The sequence below is a fragment of the Nematostella vectensis genome, chromosome 10, assembly GCF_932526225.1.
Source record: "Nematostella vectensis chromosome 10, jaNemVect1.1, whole genome shotgun sequence".
Lineage (NCBI taxonomy): Eukaryota > Metazoa > Cnidaria > Anthozoa > Actiniaria > Edwardsiidae > Nematostella > Nematostella vectensis.
Window position 1 is genome coordinate 14,154,307 of NC_064043.1, and position 24,723 is coordinate 14,179,029.

The 24,723-nt window shown below is 42.2% G+C and overlaps 3 protein-coding genes across 6 annotated transcripts; 1 reads left to right on the forward strand and 2 right to left on the reverse strand.

Annotated features, from left to right (window-relative positions):
• Positions 1–24,336, reverse strand: LOC5517719 (periodic tryptophan protein 2 homolog). Of its 4 annotated transcripts, XM_048733291.1 has the most exons (20): positions 18,925–19,039; positions 18,722–18,834; positions 18,554–18,648; positions 18,015–18,114; positions 17,362–17,505; positions 10,483–10,618; positions 9,739–9,844; positions 9,445–9,481; positions 8,208–8,348; positions 7,679–7,886; positions 7,133–7,281; positions 6,238–6,385; positions 5,844–5,994; positions 4,535–4,715; positions 4,095–4,188; positions 3,664–3,886; positions 2,923–3,141; positions 1,649–1,874; positions 841–925; positions 1–809 (listed from the first exon to the last, which is right to left on the reverse strand). In XM_048733291.1, exons 1-20 carry the CDS (start codon positions 18,940–18,942, stop codon positions 792–794), a joined length of 2,592 nt encoding a protein of 863 aa, XP_048589248.1. In that variant the 5' UTR covers positions 18,943–19,039; the 3' UTR covers positions 1–791. The 4 variants fall into 4 exon arrangements, with proteins under 4 accessions (XP_048589248.1, XP_032218191.2, XP_032218190.2 ...); XM_032362300.2 differs by lacking the exon at positions 18,925–19,039 and adding an exon at positions 24,228–24,336 and having other exon boundaries at positions 1–925; XM_032362299.2 differs by having other exon boundaries at positions 1–925; positions 18,925–19,038.
• On the reverse strand, positions 11,303–12,304 carry LOC116601475. The gene is made up of 2 exons (XM_032362303.2): positions 11,474–12,304; positions 11,303–11,402 (listed from the first exon to the last, which is right to left on the reverse strand). The coding sequence occupies exon 1, from the start codon at positions 12,149–12,151 to the stop codon at positions 11,483–11,485; it is 669 nt and encodes a 222-aa protein (XP_032218194.2). The 5' UTR covers positions 12,152–12,304; the 3' UTR covers positions 11,303–11,402; positions 11,474–11,482.
• Positions 19,138–23,087, forward strand: LOC116601474. The gene is made up of 3 exons (XM_048733292.1): positions 19,138–20,628; positions 21,344–21,481; positions 21,561–23,087. Exons 1-3 carry the CDS (start codon positions 19,273–19,275, stop codon positions 22,632–22,634), a joined length of 2,568 nt encoding a protein of 855 aa, XP_048589249.1. The 5' UTR covers positions 19,138–19,272; the 3' UTR covers positions 22,635–23,087.
• Positions 24,337–24,723: the final 387 nt, after the last annotated feature.

The following is a 24,723-nucleotide window of genomic DNA, read 5'->3' on the forward strand; positions in this document are numbered from 1 at the left end:
TTGTTCCATGTCATCCTCCACATCACTCCTCTTGTTCCATGTCATCCTCCACATCACTCCTCTTGTTCCATGTCATCCTCCACATCACTCCTCTTGTTCCATGTCATCCTCCACATCACTCCTCTTGTTCCATGTCATCCTCCACATCACTCCTCTTGTTCCATGTCATCCTCCACATCACTCCTCTTGTTCCATGTCATCCTCCACATCACTCCTCTTGTTCCATGTCATCCTCCACATCACTCCTCTTGTTCCATGTCATCCTCCACATCACTCCTCTTGTTCCATGTCATCCTCCACATCACTCCTCTTGTTCCATGTCATCCTCCACATCACTCCTCTTGTTCCATGTCATCCTCCACATCACTCCTCTTGTTCCATGTCATCCTCCACATCACTCCTCTTGTTCCATGTCATCCTCCACATCACTCCTCTTGTTCCATGTCATCCTCCACATCACTCCTCTTGTTCCATGTCATCCTCCACATCACTCCTCTTGTTCCATGTCATCCTCCACATCACTCCTCTTGTTCCATGTCATCCTCCACATCACTCTTGTTCCATGTCATCCTCCACATCACTCCTCTTGTTCCATGTCATCCTCCACATCACTCCTCTTGTTCCGTGTCATCCTCCACATCACTCTTGTTCCATGTCATCCTCCACATCACTCCTCTTGTTCCATGTCATCCTCCACATCACTCCTCTTGTTCCATGTCATCCTCCACATCACTCCTCTTGTTCCATGTCATCCTCTACATCACTCCTCTTGTTCCATGTCATCCTCCACATCACTCCTCTTGTTCCATGTCATCCTCCACATCACTCCTCTTGTTCCATGTCATCCTCCGCAGCACGTTTTCGACTCTGCACCACATCAGCGACGGACAGAAGGTAGGATAGCATGTGCGAATTACTCGAGCACCTGAAAAACGACAGATGAAATTGACTACAGCGAACCCTCTATATTAAGGACACCCTCGGCACCATATTGTAGTGTCCCTAATACAATCACCTCGTTATTACGGGCACCCTCGGTACCGAACAGAAGTGTCCCTTATACAATCACCTCGTTATTACGGGCACCCTTGGTACCGTACAGAAGTGTCCCTAATACAATCACCTCGTTATTACGGGCACCCTCGGTACCGTACAGAAGTGTCCCTAATACAATCACCTTTGTACGGGCACCCTCGGTATCGTGCAGGCCCGTACCCAGGATTTTTCTTTGTGGGGTGCGAAATCCGTTAAAAATGGACCGAATTTTTCCGGGGGGGGGAGGGAGTTCTTATGGGATATTTTTATGCCTTTGCAGTATCCCCACGCGACGTTTATTGTCGTATTTGGCAACAAACCAGAGTGATCTAGCTTATGCTATATAGTTTTGTCTACAAATAGCTCTTCCATTGAGAACCAAAACTGGACCTTCGGCCGTTGTGTGTGTGTGTGGGGGGGGGGGGGGGGGGAGGGTAACTTCTCCGATCTGAATTGTTTGTAGTTGGCTATGCTAGATTGAATTGTCGGTTACGTTTCCGGCCGCTTATACACAAATAAGGTTGCACTCTAGAATCCATTGTAACGTAAGCCGCAGAGCGCCACGTTCAAGTGCAACCCGATTTGAAATAGTTGTGTGTTTCTAAACACTTACAATTTGCCGAGCTCGTCGTGGTGTCTGGTCAAGCTCTTCTGCACGGTCCGAAGCATGTGCATTACGTCACCGGCACGCTGCTTGATCACGTGACCATGCAGGGTGAAGATCTCCTGGCACCACGTCAGATAGAATTGTAGGTGCGCTGACGTGTCCAGCTGTCCGGACACGAACCACAGCAGCTTGTCCACGTACGTGTCGGACAAGGCCTGGACCACTAACCGGACTGCAAACGGACAAGGAAAGCATGGCTCATAATTCTCAAAATTGGTTACCCTGTGGTGTTTAGAGAAAGGGAGCCTTGTATCGACAGTGGATTCTAGTCCCTAAAATGGCTTACCGCCAGAAGCAAAGGAGTACCAGTATATGTCAATAGTTTGGCATCGAATCGCATTTATACCGGCTAGTGGGAAGAGGAAGCTAAAAACTGTCACAAGTAGTTTACTATCATAACTATGTGCGTTTATTATCGCGGTCGCTAAAATAGAATCGTAACAAGTTACAGAATAAAATTAGAATCGTCAACCAAGTTACAGAATAAAAGCTGGAATGCTGCGCCTTTGGATTGAGAACTGAGTTCTCGCCGATTTTCAATTCTAATGTTGTCATAGACTGGATCACATATGTATGACGTTCTTATTGGGTTTTGATTTGAATTTATCCAATTTTTTTATGCTCAAATTATTGTAGGATGGATTGAATTCCATGGTGATTTAAATAGATTTAGTTCGCTACTATTATCTTATTTGTACTGAACTTTTGCAGAACCTAAAGGTTCGTCGCAATCACACAAATCGGCTACATCGCCTTTAAAGTCCGTAGATGAGACTTGCGTGACAAATGCTTTTTTAGTTTTTGTTTTGAATACTCAAATCTCTCATCATTAAAAAAAAACTTCCCCTGTATTATTTGGTACTTCATAAATAGAATTAATCTGTTTTAGTTGTAGGGTCAAGGGTGGATTGATATTCACCGTGATTCAAGCGGATTTAATTCAAAACTGAGATGAACATCTCATTTGAATGGGTCAGTACGCAGCTCTTACAAGCTGCAATTCGATTGGGCAAAGGAACAATATCCGCACCTCGACACAAAGAACGAGAAGAATAGAGACAAAAGAACTCCTTTGAAGAACAAAGATAATAGGAGACAAAGCAGCTGCGTACTTACTCTTGAATTAGGTTTCATAGCCTACATAACCACACGTCGCGCAAGCTGGGCAAGGTCTCGGAGCGTTGTAACACCGATTAGCGATAAGGTTATAAAAGACTTACTATCGGAGCATTTGATCGACTCCACAACCTCTTTGATCAACTGCTGCTCGTTCAACCGGAAGCCGAGCACCAGTGCCCGCGCATACTCGCCTCGTGCCAGAACCTGACGCGTCACTTCCGGTGTGACGTCACTGTCCAGGTCATAGGGGTCGAATACGAGGGATGCGTCCAGCGAATAGATCAAGAGACCTTCCGTGGAAGCTGCCGCCCATGCGCGACCTGTGAGGACAAGAGATCAAAGTGAGAGAAAAATGAGAGGAATAGGACAGACACACCCACCAGGAGAGAGGGGTACTCAACAACAGGGTTGGGTGTAGGGTTGGGTGTAGGGGGGGGGAGGTATCATCTGCTTAAAATTCTAATTAAAAATAAATCTAATCTAATAAAAATAATTCAAGAATTCATTTGCCGTAACCGCTGTGGAACATGAGTAACATATAAATGGCTGAATTCTGGCCTTTGAAAATTTTAACAGGCACATAATCAAGAATGCTCGTAAAGTTTCATGACCTGGATATGTTTTATTCAAGCTCATTTATTTGATACCCATGAAGCACTGCGGATGTACTACACATGATTTCTACAAGTGCAACGTTATTTGAGTAATATGACTCAAACCACCATTACCAACCATGTTTTTTATTACATCGCCCTTGCATGAATTATTTTGTATTTTTGTTCTACTTTTAAGGGCGCTATGTTTGGGTTACCCGTGTTTTTATGACGCCATGTTTGGGTTACCTGTGGGCGAAAACTGGACACACTTGACGCGTATTTCAGGGCGGGTCCGCCGGGAGCTCATATCTCCCTTGAGGACCCCTGGTAGGGATATATCCTCTTCGTCACTGTCCCGGTCGTCAATCATGTCGACAGGCCCCGCCTCCGTCATCTGGTCGCTACGCAACTTCTCCTTCATGCCGTCAAATGACAGGTTACGAGATACTTGGAACCGCTTCAGCAAGATCTGCAGACCAAGATTAAAAAGTGTATTCTCCATACTGCAACGGTATTCTCCAAATCAAATGAGTAGTGAGAATTAACCAATAGATAGGATGGGGAGAGTTTGAGTTGGATCACGTATACTAGACCGGGTTGGCAACAAAGCTTGAAATGCTGTTACATTTCACCCCCACAGCACTAGGGTGGGGAGAATTTGAGGTATGGTCACAAACCTGTTGCTCAACGTTGTAGATGCATACGAACTTGGACCGTCCACCCGCAAGCACGTTTTCCCCATCAGCAGTATAACACAGGCTTGTGAAACACCTAGAGTTCAACGTTACGAACAGTGTCAAAGTTTATATTTATGAGGACAATCACGATTTATATTATAATAATGACACCCAGATAGTGATAGTGGCGATGATGTTCATAATGCTGATGTTGATGCTGGTGAAGAAAATGACGATGACGATGCTGCTGAAAATGATGGTGATGGTGATGACAATGTTGATGGTGAAGATGACCATGACAATGCTGGTGGTGAAGATGACGATGATGATGATGATGGTGGTGTTGGTGGTGGTGATAATGATTATAACCATGTAGGTGGAGATGGTAACAAAGCATAGATATTGTAGTTAATAAATGATGCCAGTATCAATCAACATACTTTCCAAATGCTGATGACCTGGCGGTAATCTTGTCATCAGCTTTCCTGCCTGCCCCCAGGTCACGCCTTCCATCCACTGACTTCACCTGCACCGCAGCCTCAAGGTCCCAGAACGTTAGGGCTCCATCCAGGCTGGAGATGGCTACCTCCCGACCATCAGGACGCACAGCAATGGACACTACTACAAACCACACGTGAACATGTGAGTCATGGTCTTTCTAACACTACACCACACATGAACATGTGAGTCATGGTCTTTCTAACACTACACCACACATGAACATGTGAGTCATGGTCTTTCTAACACTACACCACACATGAACATGTGAGTCATGCTCTTTCTAACACTACACCACACATGAACATGTGAGTCATGGTCTTTCTAACACTACACCACACATGAACATGTGAGTCATGGTCTTTCTAACACTACACCACACATGAACATGTGAGTCATGGTCTTTCTAACACTACACCACACATGAACATGTGAGTCATGGTCTTTCTAACACTACACCACACATGAACATGTGAGTCATGGTCTTTCTAACACTACACCACACATGAACATGTGAGTCATGGTCTTTCTAACACTACACCACGCATGAACATGTGAGTCATGGTCTTTCTAACACTACACCACACATGAACATGTGAGACATGGTCTTTCTAACACTACACCACACATGAACATGTGAGTCATGGTCTTTCTAACACTACACCACACATGAACATGTGAGTCATGGTCTTTCTAACACTACACCACACATGAACATGTGAGTCATGGTCTTTCTAACACTACACCACACATGAACATGTGAGTCATGGTCTTTCTAACACTACACCACACATGAACATGTGAGTCATGGTCTTTCTAACACTACACCACACATGAACATGTGAGTCATGGTCTTTCTAACACTACACCACACATGAACATGTGAGTCATGGTCTTTCTAACACTACACCACACGTGAACATGTGAGTCATGGTCTTTCTAACACTACACCACACGTGAACATGTGAGTCATGGTCTTTCTAACACTACACCACACATGAACATGTGAGTCATGGTCTTTTTAACACTACACAACACATGAACATGTGAGTCATGGTCTTTCTAACACTACACCATACATGAACATGTGAGTCACAGTGTTTTCTCAATTTCGTTTTTGATAAGTTTGGGGAAGATGGATTGAATTTCATTGTGATGCCGAATTTTTCTAGAAGAAATCAGGATTATAACAACAGGTATCCAGACGGTTCGCTAGAAGACGTTTTGCTCCAAGCCAGTTGTCAGACTTACCGTCAGACGTGAGGTTTAATGTCTCCCTGCTGACTTTACTCTCAAATACATTCCACAGGCGAACTGTCTTGTCCCAGGCCCCAGAGATAAGCACTGGATGTGAGGGACTGAACGCTAGTGATGACACAGGGGCCTCATGGCCTGCAAGGACCTACAAATATCAACCACAGATCGCTATTGAGATCAAGACCCTTTTTCTTGATCGCATCCCAGCACGTCCCTGCAACGTCAACTATCATTACAACTGAGACAAGAAGAGGGGCTTTAATTCTACTTGTACCTCGTCATATATGTCCCTACAACATTGAACATCTTTACTACTCAGGTAAGAAGAGGATGTGTCTCATTTTTGCCATCGTTCCCTATTATGATAACATGGGCTTTTTTGGCTCACCTCAAGAAGCCTCCCTGTCTGAATGGACCACACGAAGATCTCAAAGGTGTCACGTGATCCAGCCGCCACAACCTCACCGCTGCTGTCAAGCGCGAGTGTGGAGAACTGGGCAGGACGGGGAGATGCAAACGTGCGAAAGTTACGGTACCTAGAGCAGGAGGGACACAAGAGCTGGCGGTGAGGTGAGCAAGGATGAAAATGAGAACAGAGCTGCATAGGGTGAGGGTGGGAACCAAGGACAACCATCGTGTTATAAAAAGTCAAGACCTTCTATGTGGTCATAGCAAAGAACTTTTCAGCTTGTATAAATGGGGCTACTTTTGGACGACAGAGGAAAAAATGGCAAGTTTTCCCAAGGTCTGGTTAACTTCGGTAAGCTTGATTTTTTGAATAGAGGTTCCTTATGTTATGTATGTAAACCAACATATCAAAAAGTGTTTTTTTTCTAATGGATTCGTCTTCAAAATATGAGGCTTGAAGCGCAATTTTCAAATGTTCAAAGTATGAATTATCCTTGTTTATAGGGAGAAGTCGGGCTCTGATCAGAAATTAAGCCAACTTTGAACGCTAATATCTAAATTTCATATCTTCTAAATTTCTTTTAAATTTGTAATTAAGCTTTTGGTCAGAGGAACTCCTTGTATGCGGAATCTTGAGCTTATATATTTAGAATTGGACAATTTCATGCCATTATTTTGCTCTGTCCTTTTGGACCTACATTTATGGTTCTTTCATATAAGGGTATTTTTGGCATTATCTATGAGATTCTATGCATCATTTAAGCGGACTTAATGCATAAATTAAAAAGCGATAGCATGAAGTGAAAGCATCTTTGTCCATTGTCCATTTGATCGGGTTATATATAGCCACTAATTCGAATACATAATTCCTGTACCTGTTGAGGTCAAATGCCCTTACAGTTCCATCCAGGGAGGCACTGAGAACCACTTGGCCATTAGGGCTGAATGTCACAGCAGTCACGCTAGCGGAATGCTCATGGAATGTGACAAAGCAGAATCCTGTCATGGTATTCCACAGCTTCACCTACAACAAAGAAAACAGAAATAAGGCACTTCACAAAAGGGGTCGTGGTATCCACAAAATTTAACAGAAAGACGATAGGGATCCCCTAAGCATGTTATTATCACAACACTTTGACAGTGTTATTCCCAAAATACAGTGACCCGTAACAGTTTGCTTTCAAGTGTGCTAAATTAATCAGATCACCCAATGTTTTTTTTATTACACAGAGGGGACATGGGTAAAATAGGAGCTAGGATAAGTCTTGATATAAGCTTGCTGTAATATTTCCATCATCCCCTACTGTGTTTAAAAACCCTTAACCCCCACACCCCCTGACCCGCTATTGAAACTACTTTTCCATCATCCGGCCCTGAGTTTAAACACCCTTAAAACTCTCCCTGATCTTCTACTAAACTACCTTTCCATCATCCCCTCCTGTAGCAATGTAATTGCCATCTGGAGAATATGCCAGTACGTTCATGTCATAGTAATGACCCTGCTGTTTGAGTATATAGGACTCGCTTTGCCATTCCCACACAAGCAACTGACCCAGGCTTGTGCAGCCAAACGCCAGCCATTCACCCGTATGATTCACAGCCACAGCGCTGATAGTCTGTTGAGAGATGCTAAGGAATAGAAACATAAAATTCAATTATTACAATTGTGTTGATGGTAAGATAAGGTGACGTGCCCTATAAAGATGGATCCGTCAGTAAAAATCAATTTTAATATTTAAGAAATAGAAAATTACTCAGCAGCAAATTTATCCTCAAAAGGAAACTGAAAACAAATTGTATAGATAGTGCTGGTATTTTTCTTAGGAATAATGGGTCCAAAAATTTGAATTAATGTTGCCAATTCAATCAAAAAGGTTACAATAGACCTGTTGTATTCTCAAATATAAACAATAACAAAGGGTGGATAAGCAACATTATTTAAATACTTACCTGAGAGTTTGTATTAGGTTAAAGTCTGGCAGCTCATGAATCGTAAATACTCCATTAGAAAAGCCAACTATGAGTACTTGAGTTGCCTTGTGGAGTGCACAGCTAGTAATCTCTGTGAAGTTCTCCTTCTCAAAGAAATGCCTGAAGAGTTAATGAAACCAGGTAAATATTGGGATACTGCACAACAGTTCTAATATGAATTACATCAAAAGATGCCATTTATGCCACCATTTTACGCTAACTAAGAGTCGCACAAAGCAACCATTTCCATCTACTGTAGCTAATTCTAGTGAACTAAGAATTACTATTTTATATAGAAGCTCTTGCTTGTTGAATTGATTGATGAATTTGAATTCAAGGGCACAAATCTTTGCGACCTCTCTTACCACATAACTTCTGCATAAGGATAATCTACACAGATCAGAGAACCATCAACACAGCTGGTACCCTGGGTACCTTTTACTATCACACCGGTCTTGGCTACGAGGAGTGATGCGAAGAGCCTCTGGCCGCACAGCCTAGGTTTTTCAGTTCCGTTAGCACAGAATTTGTACTACAGAGTTGATGGGCTGGTTGGTTATAATCCTCCTATGGCGTTTTGTGATTTGTCAATTAATAACACGTGACCTTGTAATTCGCAACCGCCATATTTTTCCATAACAAATATGGCAGCGGCGCGTATAACTGAACTAAAGGAAATCCAAAGCTAATTCTCTTTCAGAAACCCTCAAATAGCAATTTCATCATACAGAATATTCAAAGAGAGAACAGAATGAGGTCGTGGTTGGATAATTCTCAAAGGAAAGACGTCGTAATAATACAAAACCGGTTTGTTGGGAAATACAAACCCACAAGCAACCGTGTGTGACTCAGAACTGAAAAACCAGAGGCTTGTAACTTTGCTCCCTATCGCCAAGACCAGCGTGACAGTAAACGAGTGAAGCTTGAGCCTCTGGTACCCAGGGTACACAGCTGGCCACTATAACTCTTGATTTAAACTCATGCCATCTGCACATTAGCCAGTGTACCATACAGTAACAAGGCACACCGCCGAGCCATATCTAATTATTTTAGGCATTTCTCGAAAATCTGCAACACAACATAACTTGACATGAGACAAACTGTTGCCAAATAATAAATACTATTTTGTGGTAGTGGCATATTTCAAGCCAGACCACTCCCTATGGTAGTGAGGCTGAAGAGCTGAAAGAAAACTTCTGGAAGTCTGTTCACTTACTTGGGACCTTTCTTCCATTTGACTAATTCCTCCTTATCTGAAAGAATGACAGGAAATGTATTCTTAATTATCAAGCAAGGGGGTGTATTCAAGAACTCCTTGTAATATATTCAAAGCTAAACCAAGGAAGATGTCTCAAACTGTATATCACTTCTTGTGCCTTATTTTTATGGCAACACATCACTACTACATGACCACTGAAAACCACCACCAGGCAGTCTTTTGGCTCCATTTGGCTCAGACAATTAAACATATTGTTAAAGGGGATTTTTTTTACTACACTGTGTTGTTAACCTTGATCTGTCTCGTCATTCTTGTCCTTAGTTCGAAGGAACACCTCTTGTAGTTTTGCTGAACATGTCCATATTCCTAGAGCTCCTGAACTACTTATAGTATAGGCCTGTGATTAGGTTAAGGTCAAAGCTCATATCACCATAACAAAAATAATGCTGGTTATGTACTGTTTAATAAAATTGGTTTTTATATCAAGGTTTTAAGATAAACACGAATCAATAGCCAATAGCAAGTTTATCTAAGTACTTCTAAAATACATTAATAATTATTCAATAGCCATTTTGTTCAACCCCTGTGAAACAAAAGCCCACTGTCTCTATCCGTAAGCCTGTACTGTGTGAAAAAATTGAGATGGGATTCTTTTTATCATCATTATCATTATCAACACTACCATCATTACCATTATATTTCTCATCATCATCAGCATCCGCAGCAGCAGTAAATCAATTATCATCATCATTACAATGCGGTAGCAGACCTTGAAATATTGGAGGGGCACGAAACAGAAACATTAAGAAACTACTGACGGCACAGTCACGCCCCTACTGGTCATTTTTTTGATATTTTTTTTAAATATCATTGCAGAATTATAAAATTTATCATAATCCCCATTACTACAATCATCATCATTATCATAACCATCATAATTATTTAAATGTTTAGTATATCATTGACATGTTTTGTTACATTATCTTTGGGGATATACAGTATGTAATGTAATGCTGCAGTGATTGTTAAAGATACATCAAGAGATCCCTCTTGAAAGAAGCAACCAACAATTGTATTTCTTGCTCCTGATAGAGTAACAGGGGAAAAGTTTTCCATAGGATCCAATGAGTAAATACGAGCAGTCATATCCTTGCTTCCTACAATAAAAAACCTGAAAAAGACCATACATAGCATAAGATTTATTCTTATGGTTAAGGTCAAAATTTGATCTTGCATATTTCAGAAGCTAAAATATCAAGTTCAGAAATATCAACAATTGTTTGACTGTGATAGAATCTTTCATCATTGAATAATGGAAGATGGGGATGAAAATTCAAAAAGTGGGAGAACCAGGAGAAAAGAAAACAGGGCCAACAATACACCCCTTTTTTATGCAGTGAATTATTATGTGCAAATTCCACAAAAGTATGAAATCAATACTTTTGTGGTATTAGTCAGGGAGCAGATTCCAGTTTCGCTCAACCCTCACCACAGAAAAGGTTTGACAGTGGAATCTTATAGAACAAGACCCCCTGAACAATGCTAGCTAGTTCGTAAAGCCGATTTGTGGTGTCAATCAAAAGATATGGACGTGTTTTATTACGTCACTCGTAGTCCTGCATGGAAACGCATGGCTCACATTAAGAGGGCGCGTTTTTTTACATTTTCCGTGCATAAAAAAGCTATAACTTTACAGTTTTTATACATATCAACATTCTAAGGAAATGGCTAAAGTATACCCCAGATAAAGAAAAGTCACGTGATCAGTCACGTGTAAAAAATGTTGCTTTTCCTTACGAAAATCCCGCCGTTGCCGGTAAAAGGGATTCAGTCTACTCAAGGCGACTTTTTTTCCACTCATCTAATGGCTGCTTTGAGCTCTGAGCTGATGTCCGTGTCGCTGGAGATCCAACTGCCTTTATTTATCCCTAGCCGGCACCACAGGAAGCCCGCTCCTATAAAAAGTAGAAAATGTTATGAAAAAAAGATAATTATGTTCATATTATCATCTCTATTTTTTACTTACGTGTATTACTCAGTCAGAATCTGAATCCGAGTCGTCAGAATTGGAGAGGTCATTGCATGCTAGTCGCAAAGAATACTGATTCCTGCAGTCTGTTCCAGCCATGCAGCTGCACTCTTCGGAGCACGAGAGTCCGTTGTTATTGCAAGAACAGTTCCTCTGACAGCCAGATTTGCAGCCACACGTCGAGAGCTCTAACAAACTGCTTGGGGCAGGGTCCTTGGACATCAGAACTGGCTTCAGCTCAATCCCTGACCTCTTCCACCCGCTATCTTCTGGCCTCGGGAGGTCCTGCATTGCCTCAAAAGAGCGACGCCATACAAGAGCTTGGTAGTTGGCCCGTTCCAGGTGATGTTGCAGACTGTTGGATGTTGGAGGAAGCCTTTCGCTCTTTTGTTTCTTCTGGCAAAAGAGGAGGTAGCGTAGCTCATCAGCTGATGTTGACTTTCTCTTGAGGTAAAGATTGCATACATACTCTTCACACTTGGACCTAGTTGCAGCACCGACGTTTTCTGCAGCTCCGAGCAGACTTAGACTATCCTGGTGATCCTTGTTACTTTGAAGGATGTCCCATGCTTTTTTCTTGCCAATTCCACTAAGAGAGCTCGTGGAATCGCAACCAGAAATGGCATGAAATCCTGGCAGAGCATCGCACATTCTCTCTCCCAGATGTTGAGCCATAGCGTGTAGTGGGATGAACCGAAGGCGATCTTTGATTCCCGTTTTGAGCCAGAGTTCGTCGCAGCCAATTCTAGTATAGTGACAAACTCCAAGCACAAGAACATCTGTGTCAGGGGAGTGAACAACGATTCTACATCTGGGATGGTTGATCGAAGCATGCGCGGCGTGGAGAAAGAGCCACGTGTCTGCCTCTTCTTGGTCTGATCTCAGTGCTTCGACTTCTTCACTGTGCCCGAATGTAACCTCTAACGCACGGAAGCCATCTCTTTCGCCTCCACCGAGGACAAGTCGTTGATCGCTCTCAAGCTGTTCCATTCCGAGCTCTGTCAGAAATTCACAGAGATTGACTTTGTTCTTGCTGCTTGTGATGAACTTGCCCCATTGTTTTGGAATAGGGGTAGCAGGTCCACTGATCTGGACCTCTAGTGAAGTTGAAGTTGCAGCTCTTTTTTATCGTTCTCCCGCTTTGATTGACATCTCCCAGTATTGATCAAACACTAGGTGAACTTCATTACAGCACGCAGCATTCATCGGGCCTGTAATGACGGAGAAGTATTTCAACGCTAACTCTCCGAATGTGTTGCTCCCACCAGACTTTACAGCTTGCACCAGAGCCATTGCATCGATCAGATGAACAGTATCCTTAGTAGCAGGTGGTAGCATACTGGGGACGTCAACATTGGCTTCAATTATTCCCGCCAGAGTGCTCTTGTTGGTCTTCCTCAGGCTTCCATCTTCATGAGCGAGGGCATATGGAACTGAAGAAAGTTCATGTGTAAGGACGCCCTTCAGGTCTACTTGCCGGGCATTCGCGGCGATTAACAGCCTGCCAAATAAATCCCTGTCGGACCCAACTGTCACCAGCTTCTCTTTCGTTGCTTTTACTTGTACCCTCTTAGTCACGGTGTCAAAGGTCTTGACCTTGAGTTTCAAAATCGGATCCCAGAAACTGACCTCACTGAGTTGGTCCTCTCCTTTACGAATACCGCCATTTGCTCTTGGCCGCTCCGCTCGCTCTCCATCAGATGCTTGGCAACTTCGGTCGGCAAAACAACCCCTGTTGCAAAGTTAACGAGGGTGTCAATACTCGAAAGGATTGTTCATTAATCCAGATGCGAAACAGTTAACAAGCTTGTTGAAATCAGCTTCGTCTCTTGCAATCCTCTTTGATGACAACTCCTGGCTATGGGTGTGATCACTTTGTGCAAAGTATGCATCCTTCAGTGCCGTGGTAACAGAGGCTCGCTCCTGACTTGCGAGAAACCACCTCTGCAAAGCTGCTGGGTTTAGGGAGATTCCAACGATTCCACCTTTCGACTTTGAGTCCGCATTTACAGACTGTTCCAGAGCCATGTCTGTCCACACTTGAGAGAAGGGTTGCCCAGAGCGGCTAACTGCATGGTTTCCAGCCATAAACTCTTCAAAGACGCGCGGGTGTTTGACTTCCAGCTGCCTCATATCCGATATGTAAACTGGAAGCCACCTGGAATAGTTAGGTCTATCCATTGAGAAGAAGTGAGGAATCATCGCCGCTGTTAAAGCAAGATGTAATTCCCAGTTGCCCGTTCGCTCAGCTTTGATAAACTGGAGTAACAGCTTGACCATAGACATGTATCTCATCCAGAAGTCAAAGGTCTTGGACTGTAGTAAGGCCTCTTCCTTGAACTTTCCCAGACTGGCTGCTAGCTTCTCTATGTCACACTCAAGCACCTCTAGGTTCTGAGAGGTGTTGTCTCTTGATAGGATGGCCTCCCGGGATTCCTCAATCCTACTGATCATCGTCTCGTCCAGACCGCTGTCCTCGCAATCTTTGCACCACTGTGCATAAGCACTCCACATCATGCGATGTAAGGCCTCCATCGATAGCTTGTGCGCTCTTATTCCTCTGTTGTACGACTTACCCTTTAACAGGGCAGAGGTTGTACCGGCAGCATAAACGCCTGACTCTATGAGAAGGTCGTCTAGACCAGAACTCGCAAACTTCTTGCCAAGCAACGGCAAAAAGTTGAGGGCAATATGGAAGCCCCCAAGTCTGATGACAGTGTTGGCAAACTCCTCTGGGTAGCGCAACTGGATTTGCTTTGCTTTGATATAGATAGCAAGGTCTAATGTTATTACAGTATCTTCTTGACCAGCAACAGCACTGATCTTTGGTGCGTGTTTTAGGACGGTGTAGACGGTACTGAATTCAGTAGAGGCGCCATCTATCATTGGGCAGTAGCCTATCTTGCTTGACAGAGGTAGATCTGGGTAAAGTATCGTGTTAAACCCACTCCATCCGGGCACAGTTTGTTTCATGACCGCTGCAGGAGTGCGCCCTGTGAGATCCATGCGGAGTAGAAGCCAGATCTCGTCCTCTCGCAACGCATGAACTAAAACATCAAGCTCGCTACTAAACCACTCGTTCTTCACCTTCCTGATGTGTTCATTGAGTGCAGGTCGTCTTCCATAACAGGGGCACTCCAGCAGTTCGTAAAGATTTGTGGATTCTGGCAAGGATCGTCTCCTACTGCTGTGGTCAGCCAAGATGATTGGTGGCGGATCTGGACCAAAAACCTTCCGTTGGTAAACGACCTTTGTTGTGGCGTGTGTGGTATTCTTTCCATCTAGGGTCTCCTCATTCAAGTCATTGTTGTCTGCAGCAAGCTGAACGAATGCTCCTGGCGAAATGACTGATGGTACAACAGTTCCGTGCTGCTCTGCTCTTGCCATCACCTCCATTGCAAGGCTTGTATCAACTGCTTTCAGGTCATCGTACGACGAGCTATGGCCCATGCGATTGAGTAGTGATACTAGCTGCTTTGACCCTGTAAGATGATGGACAGTCATGGCAAGACTGATATGCTTTGGCAGCTTTGTACGAGCGTTAGACACACAGTGAATGTCTTGAGCGATGCTTAAAATCCTTCTTTCGTCTTCCTTCTTCTTACAAGGACTTGGACTCATGCGTTTGGGGTCAGTAGAAGGCGGATCACCCAATAAAGACTATCTGGGATAATTCTTCTAGCAGAGTCAAGTAAGACGTCATTGACATTGAGTGGTTTGAATGATATTCCATCACATTTCTTGATCTCACTTCTTAAGTATCGTGCCACATCGATGAGATAAGTTCTACTATCACTCTTGGATTGTGCAGCAGCATTTAGGGCGTCTATGAGGGAAATTTGACTGGAGAATATAATTTCCGGTTTATTCTTGCTGGGCTGCTGATGGAATGCAATACGGTCTTCGAAGTGGTACTTAAGATGAAGCTTCAGACGTTGCTTAGAGTAAGAGCTCCCATCTACGCCTCTTTCTTCAAGTAGACCACAGTACTTGCTTAGAAGTGTTACCATGTCATAAGCCTTTCCTTCTTCGATTCCTTCTCTGATTTCAGCGGCAAGCGTCTTGAATGCCTCATCATACAGTGATTCCCCTTTTCTTCTACAAACCCTTTATGCTTAAGGTTGGATTTGCTAACATAGGAGGCATGGCAATTCTTGTGGTACCTCCCATCTGCTGCACGCAGATCATCTCTTACACTGTCAAGGAGTCGTAGCATCTTCTCATCGCCTTTGCTTGTCGCAGCTTGTCTAAGGGATAGGCTTGCCTCATTCGTAGCTATGTTTAGCAACCTCTTATCTTTCTTGTAGCTTCTGTTGCCACATATAAAGCATTTTGACAAGTCGATGGGCGGGGTAGAAGATCGCGTAGAGATGGTTGGTTCGCTGCTTATTTGGTTTTCCACATCTCAGGCTTGGGCCTCAAACTTCGCATGACAATGCCGTAGATTATGCTCGCTGGTGTACGATGAGTAGCACGTCGAGTGCCACTGTATCTCCCGCTCTGATATCTCCTCCAAATCTTTGCTAAGTCGCTCGTAAACCTCGTCTCTCCTTATTCTTACAGCATTTTTAAATGTTTCAACGGATGCCTTCTTTACGTTTCTTAGCTTCTCATCTCTATGATCGACTTGGCAGATGATGCATTTCAAAAAAATACTAGCTCTTTTCCTCCTATTCAGCGGGATGTCAAATTTCTCGAGTAGCCATTACTAAAAAAGCTACGATTCTTGTCAATTTAATAGCATTTTTAATAAAACAAATATACTCAACTTACAACGTACAAGTCAAGAGAGTAAAATTTCCATTTATATCAACTAAAATCTATTTTAAATATCAAAAAGTCGTTGTACTTACAGACAATGTAAAGACTCTGCCATGGGCGCCGCCATCTTGGATTGAGCTAGCCTCGACATCATGATGAGACATATTTAAATATATACCTTTATAAATCATCTTTAACTTTGATTGTAAATGCTGCGGCTTTTTTATAGTCGTGTTTTTGAATACTGTAGTACTACCTACTTGTTTTATTCATGACCTGGCCATTTTTCCAGCAATATGTTTTACCTACATATTAATAGGAGCGGGCTTCCTGTGGTGAGGTAGGAATAACTACACATGTATCTCTAGCGACACAGATATCAGCTCAGAGCTCAAAGCAGCCATTAGATGATTGGACAACAGTCGCCTTGAGTTGAATGATTCCGTTTTACTGGCTACGGCGGAATTTTCGATAGGAAAGACAACATTTTTCATCATTATTACATTTTGACATGTGACAGATCACGTGACTTTTCTTTATCTGGGGTATACTTTAGCCATTTGCTTAGAAGGTTGATATGTGAAAAAACTGTGAAGTTATAGCGTTTCTAGGCACGGAAAAATAGAATAAACACGCCCTTTTAAAATGAGCCTCGTTTCCATGCAGGACTACGAGTGACGTAATAAAACACGTCCATATCTTTTGATTGACACCACAAATCGGCTTTACGAACTAGCTAGCATTGTTCAGGGTGTCTTGTTCTATAAGATTCCACTGTCAAACCTTTTCCGTGGTGAGGGTTGAGCGAGACCTAATTTTTCCGGTATCTGCTCCCTGACTATATTGTCTTCTGAAAATAGAATTGAGGTATGCCGCCAAGAGAAATAAGCTACAATCTGTGGACACACACCAGTTATTAAATTGATTCGGTTCAAGTTCCTAACCGATTTTGACAAGCTATCAACACTTGAAACTTGAGTATTGGATTATCAGTAAGCAGTGTCGTGCAAAAACACAGGTCATGGCTGGCTTATGGTCTCTAATTCTTTGGCTAGTATATCGATTGTCATACTCATAGTGCTCCACCATCATCACTCCATTAATATCTAATTGTTAGTACATGCCTGGAGTCGGAAGACCAATCTATGCATGTTGTATCATCGTAGTGGCCGGTGTATGTCCTGTGTAGAACAAACGGTGCAAACTCTCTGGTGTGGCCAGGAGCTGACCAGACTTGCACATGCTTGCCATGTGTTACAGCAATAAATCTGAAAGAAATACACCATGCTGCATTAAAGTTTTGATTAAAATAGGCTTGGTCGACTGGTAATTTGCCATTTTTCCTTTGATGGTCATGTTAATTAAAACATGTATTTATTTACATAATTGTAAGTTCTTTTTTTTGCAATAAATTGATTAAGAACAATATGCACAAAAGTTAAAGACATAAGCAGGCAATGAAAATGGGTACTTTCTATATGGTTCATTTTTTGGCCCAAAAAATGTTCCCAGTCATATGGTAACAGTAGTTTGAGAATGGATGTAGCTGTGACAGCCAGGTTTTTTCAACTAGCAAAAGCTCATAAACAAACCATCACCGATCTCCAAACATGAAAAGTTATCCTGAATAACAAAAAAAAACCTTCAACATACAGTTTTTACTGCTACTTTCCTTGGACCAAAAAATTACAAAGGAAAAATACCAAGCCAAACTGAGATGCAAAAAAAAACTAAATTTTTTACAGTGTTTCAATTCTTTTAGTATATTGACAGTTACCTTCCATTAGGGCTAAATACAATATCTTCCACAGGTTTCTTGAAATTGAAAAAATGAAGAGCAACCTTTGTTCTTAGATTTGCCAAAATGCTTCTTCCATCTGAAAAAAAAAAAAACAGCAACAAAGTATGTAATCGGCCGGATAATAATTTATTTCTAGTAGATGGGGTAACAAATTCTGAACTTTTTTTTTTGTTTCTCTTAACAGGGATTATCTCCTGGACTAACATGAACATGGTAACCACATTTTCAATGCTATCCACAAAAAGAATTCTGTTTTATGTGTCAGTGAATAAGACAAGTGAGTCATTTACTGGCTGCTGTTAATACAAAGCTGTCGGATCTTGGTACCTATTGAGAAAAACATTGACGTTGGTCTTAGAAATGCTAAACATGGCATACCATGGGTGCAATGGGGTGCATATGAATAACAATAACATTCCTTAAAAAGGAAGTAAGTCATCTACCGTAAGGAATGCGTGTTTGCACATGTAAACATGACTAGTTACAGTAGCAGTTTAATACAAATCCCAACAAACCTTCGTCGACTGTTATGATAGTAGTGTCATCTGGGGACAGGGCAAGTCGTGCAATATTCTTTGCGTTTTCAAATGGAAGAGTCCATGACTTGTTACTAGAAAATAAAACTACTGTTACTTAACTGCGGTTAATAATCAAATAGAACACTTAATCGAAAGAGGACTTACTTTTTTAGATCGAACACAGTAACCCTGTTGCCAACGGGGCTAATAACACAGTCTCCATGGTTTGTGAATTTCACATTGCCTCGCTTGTATACCGTGCCCAGCAGATTAGAAAACTAAAAAAAACACGGAATGAACAAAATAAATCCATATACCCAACACGATCACTTAGCACAAACCTAAGCAAATAGATCTTTATATTATACCTTAAAAGAGAACTTCATTTCAGGTAGAGCTTTCGCACGTGTATTTTTGGACTAAAGGCTAAACTTAAACAGGCGTCGCTAGTGTGACCGCGTTAGGACTAAGTTCCAATATTTTGAAGGCTCAAAGTGTTTGAAGCAAAGGAGAAAAGACGCGAGAAAGAATGCCATCAAAAACTAATTTTTACAGCATGTTGAGAACTATTAGACAAAACCACAAAGCCTAAGTTTCTGGTAAGGATATCCATAATCGGTATTGGGCCACTTAAATGGATTTCTTTCAGGTCGACTAGCCAAATTTTGAATCAGATGTTCTTGTTAGCACCGAACAAGAAATAAGGTTTTGGAATAATGCATCAATTGAAGCAAAGAGCGACTGAAATACCGCAGTATCTTAAAGGTGTTGTGAGTGAACATGGAATTGAAAGGTTCTTTTTCACTTCTGAAGTCCTCGGTGAGAAGTTGAGCGTTGTCGTTGAGAGATTCGCCCAAGAGGAGGTCGCAAATCAAATCCAGAACCAAAAGGTGCCGAATCTCGTCTCCTGTCGAATGGAAAGTTTTCCACACTTTTATATTTTCCCTAATAGCTATACTCACTGCTCTGTCACCGCAGCTGACCTCGAGGCGATGCAAGAAATATTCAAATCAGAGTTTAATAAGACAATTAAGTGGCCTCCAGGGGTGTTGGTTGGACATTGTCCGGTTTGTGGACATAGTGATGTGTTCACCGGACGATTTAGTATTGAAGCAATGGCCAAGTCATACTTCAATCACCAACTTAAAGATGGTGGTGAGAGACACTATTCTTTGGAGGTAGTGACTCATTTTATGCCAAGAGTTTTTCATGAGAAATGTTATCAGCAGCTGTCAAAGCTAGCCGAAGGGTATAATGTACAATTTCCAGCAGCCCCAGAGCCTAAGTATCACATCACTCATACAGGTTATGAATTCCCAATACTCACGGAACAGTGGCTTAAAGTACAAAAGCTTGTAAGGGCATTAGATGGACAAATCCGAATTAATCTGAACCCAAGAGTTTTCACAGAGACTGAAATACAAGTATTTGGTAGAAATAGTCACACTGAGATTTTCCTCCACAATATTACACACGAAGAGATGAAATACTATGCTCTCTGCTCTGGACTGGTGCTTACTTACACAGAAGAAGAGTTTGAAAATGACAATGTATACCCAACAGACGAGAGATATTATAGAAGTGAAGGAAACAAGAAAATGATTTCCAAGGAATATAGAACAGCAATTGATTTGTACAACAAATCAATACTTGCATCTCCGATAAACTACTTTTCCTGGTGTCAGAGAGCTACAGCTTTCATTAGCTTAAATAAGTATGAAGAAAGCTTATTGGATTTTGAGGAATGCATTAAGTTGAACCCCAAATGGGTGAAGGGGTACCTCTTCAGAGGATTATCCCAGCTGCATTTACGACAGTATAAAGATGCACTTGTGACCCTTAACTACGCAGGAAGTATGTGCCCTGATGATAAAGATGTTGCACAGAAGTTACTTGCCGCTGTTAATCTGGCATATGAAGGAGATGGAATTGACTACTATGTTAACATTATCGAGGATAAGCAGTATCAAGACATGCATTTCTTCTTGAGCCAAGTGTGCTTGTATATATGTAACCTTTGTAAGGTTGATATCGGAGAGCTCGGAAAAAACGGGCTCAGAATAACTAAACTGGTGAGTATTTTAAAGCTTGTGTGCCTAGTAGGAATGCAATGGAAATATTGTTTGTGGAGAAGAGGACATGACCATGGTTAAGAAAGTGATGGTGTTGATGATGATGATTCCCTGATGTTGATGGCAATAAAAATGATGTTGCTGATGGTGATGGTGATGGTGGTGATGATGGTGGTGATGGTGGTGATGATGGTGATGGTGATGGTGGTTGTGATGGTGATGGTGATGGTGATGGTGATGGTGGTGGTGATGGTGATGGTGGTGATGATGGTGGTGATAATGGTGGTGATGATGGTGGTGATGATGGTGATGGTGGTGATCATGGTGGTGGTGATGACGGTGATGGTGGTGATGATGGTGATGATGACGGTGATGGTGGTGATGATGGTGGCGATGATGGTGGCAATGATGGTGGTGATGATGGTGATGGTGATGGTGGTGATCATGGTGGTGGTGATGACGGTGATGGTGGTGATGATGGTGATGGTGACGGTGATGGTGGTGATCATGGTGGTGATCATGTTGTTGATGGTGATGATGACGGTGATGGTGGTGATAATGGTGGTGATGATGGTGGCGATGATGGTGGTGATGATGGTGATGGTGACGGTGATGGTGGTGATCATGGTCATGCTCATGGTCATGATGGCGATGATGATATGATGATGATGACATTGGTGCTGTTGATGATTACTGTATGTGTCCTTGCCTTCAGGTTCCTCATCACCTTACACTTGATAAGGAGAGTGCAGCAAAACTAGCTATCAGATTGAACACACTTGACGTTAAAGAGCTTAAGCAATATGCAGAAGTTTTTCAAAGCATCGCCGGCCAGGACCTGTGCGACCATATAGTAAGTGCTCCCTATAATAAGTACTTCAGGTGCCTCGCAATGAGAATATATCAAAATTGATTTATCATTTGTTTTTCAGAAATCCGTGCGCGAAAAGGAAGCAAGGGAAGAACTCTTTGAAATAAAGCAAACACAAGAATTGCATAAACGCCTTGTTGCGCTACAGACACGGGAAGGTGAGATTATTCGGGAGTTGAAGATGAACAAAGATAAAACCGAAAACACTAAGCAGACGGCGAAAGGTATCCGGAACAAGAAGATATTGTTCAACTTGAAAAAAGCCCTAGCTGATGAGAGGAAGTACTTAGATCAAGAACTCGATGTCATTCGAGAATCGAAAACCAAGATAGAGGAAGCATTAGAGAGGAGAAGACCTAACCCTTGCTCTACAGGCGTCTTCCCCCTTGTCGACAGGCAAGAAAAGATTCCCTGCTCCAAGAGCTACTCACCAGAGCAGCTGAGGTCCCTCCCGTGGAGGCTCATTGAGAAAGCGCAAAAGAAGGGTATGCTCAGTGAGACAAGACTTCGGCCATCTAAACAAGAACTCATGACAGCGATCGAGCCTTTCAGTGACGAGGTCGAGTGTGGGGCGCATTTACCCATAGGAGTAGTCCTCGACGCCTTCATGCTTGGGTCTTACTCTAGCGTGTGGGAAAGGGCAACCTGGGCGGCAGGGCATCGAATGGTAGAACAAGGTGCCAATAGCAGCGATACCTTAACAGCTACGGATAAGATCTCGAAAAGTAGCTGTTATTCCCCAGAGGAGTTCCCGAGTCCAGACGATTTTGAAAACATCGATGCTTTTGCGGAATTTTGTATGAATATGGGAAGTAAATGTGGGGCAGGGATAGGGAGCGTTGAAGACGATAAGGTGTTTCTTGACGCATTTTCGAGTGTTGAGGACTTGACGACCATACACGAGTTGTCCACCAGTATAGGGGATTTGTTACACTTTGACGAGAGGCTGCGAGGAATAAAAAGAAATCGCGACCATGCGCAAAATCGTGGCGATCACTTGCGAGAAAGTCCCGACAAGACGCTAGAAAATTGCGATCACATTCAAGAAAGTTGCGACCAGACGCGAGAAAGTCGCGAACACGCGCGAAAAAATTGCGACCAGGTAGTGGAACAGCAGCAGCAGCAGAGGATGTAAATAATCATATATATATCTTGGTTTGTAGGAAAAAAAACACGCGAACTACCGCCATTTGCGATCTTCTTTTTGACAATTTATTATAAATCTCCTGATGAGTGGGCAACCACGAAACGGGCTTGTAGAGATGAAACGGTAGGTTCATAGTTCGCGTGTTTTTTTCCCTACAAACCAAGATATATCCCGCTCTACACCTGTGTATTGAGCACTGTTCTATGAACGCCTGCACTCACGCATTAGTCATAAATATAGATATTTTTGTATCGCAACCAATTTCTAAATAAAAGACACTATGTATGTTAAAAGAGAATTTTACGGATCTAGACAATGTACCAAATCATGGGGCTGAGAAAAATTCGATGTCTCGGCATGTGCTATCTTTGTGGCTTTCTTGCTTAAGGTATTGTAGCACATGGAAAAATATATCCTTTTTTTAAATACAAGTCACAGAAAAACATTATCTTAGTTTTGTTGGGAAACCAGATGGGTGGTTCCTAATTTGTTGGTACTTTTTTTCCAACACTTTCAGTTGAACGTCGTAAATCGCTAGAACCGGCCTTGTCTTGAAGGAACCAGCTGAGCGGTAGTTCTACTCTTAGATAAAATAAGCAATTACGTCTTAGAAAGCAAACGCAACTCTAGCTTTGTTATCTTGATGATAACCGCAGTTTTTTGTCTACATGCCATGAGCTGCGGACTGTGCACAGGGGACGAGAGCGTTAGAATAATAAAACAAAATAAAAATTTGTTTGAGTTTGAACATTTGTTCGTCAAGGTAGCATTTTCTCGCTTTATTAAAAAACTACCGCTCATTTGGCTCACGCAAGACCTTGAGCGGCAACCCCTCATTCAGCCTTATGGGTTCTGAATTGGGCTCTAAGGTTTGGATCGTTTCCCGCGGGTGTTGGGTTCTTACTATATGTATATGTATATAGCAATTTCAACACAACGAAATTTTTGTTATTATTAAAACTGTAAAAATTATAAACGTTTTCAGTCAAACCTGTACATTAACCGGAAGCTGAAAACCGGAAGTTTGCAGATGATCTAAGTAAGGATTACTGTGTTGCTAGAGAGGGTTGTAACCTACCCCTGCAAGTCCAGGCTTTGTTTTGAATCACATTCCATCTATGTTCCACACTTCACTAAAATAGTTCCACATTTTAATCAATGTTACTAATTATGCATAGTATTGTGAATTTAAAATCCGCCCCTTTTAAAACGAATCCACAGATATTTTTCATCATTTTGATTAAGAATTCCAATTTCCTTTTGCAACTTCGCAATAACGTGATAACGCATCGTGGGGGGGGAGTGAATAAGCTGTTAGCCACGAGCATTCGTTGCGATGCTGTCTCGAAAATTGTGCTGGGAAAAACAGAAAGTTACATGAAATTTATACTTGAAATGAATCTGTCTCGCTAGTGTCACGAACCAGCTCGAATCCTTCAAATGACATTTTTGGCAATGAAATGGGGGTAATTACAAGCGATGTAGAGGAAAAGCATAAACAGATAAAAGTTACGCGTGCGTATGAATTTTTCAAATCGTTGATTCCCCTTCAAACAGAAGCGGCCATTGCATTGTCCTTACCTTTTTCATCTAAACATGAATATTGTCAGTCTTCCAGATACTTTGTTAATAACGGAAATATATGTCGATTTCTGGAATTTTGATATAACGTGAAATTAGACGTTTCGACCGAAACTATCAGTCTTCATCAGTGACTTAGTCACGTGACCATTGAGGAACGGAGGAGAGGGCCCGGTCCCAGGTGTGTGACAAGGAGAACCGGAATCCCCCTTTCTTGTTGAGGGTCGGGGCTTCCATCCTTTCCCAATCAGCCTCTTAAACTCCCCTCCTTCTCCATTATGCTGCACGGCGACATTTCAAAAACGAATATATAAAAAAAAATAATGCCAGATGAAGATGATTTATTTTTCCATATTTTTTGTAACTGTTATCTTCATAGTAATTGGTACAAATGTACTCGCTGAAGTGTACTGGCTTTGAAGGATAAAAAAGCTTATTTCAGATGACAAGTTGTCGGGTAATTGCCTATAGTTTGCATCCCATGGGGGAGGGGCAT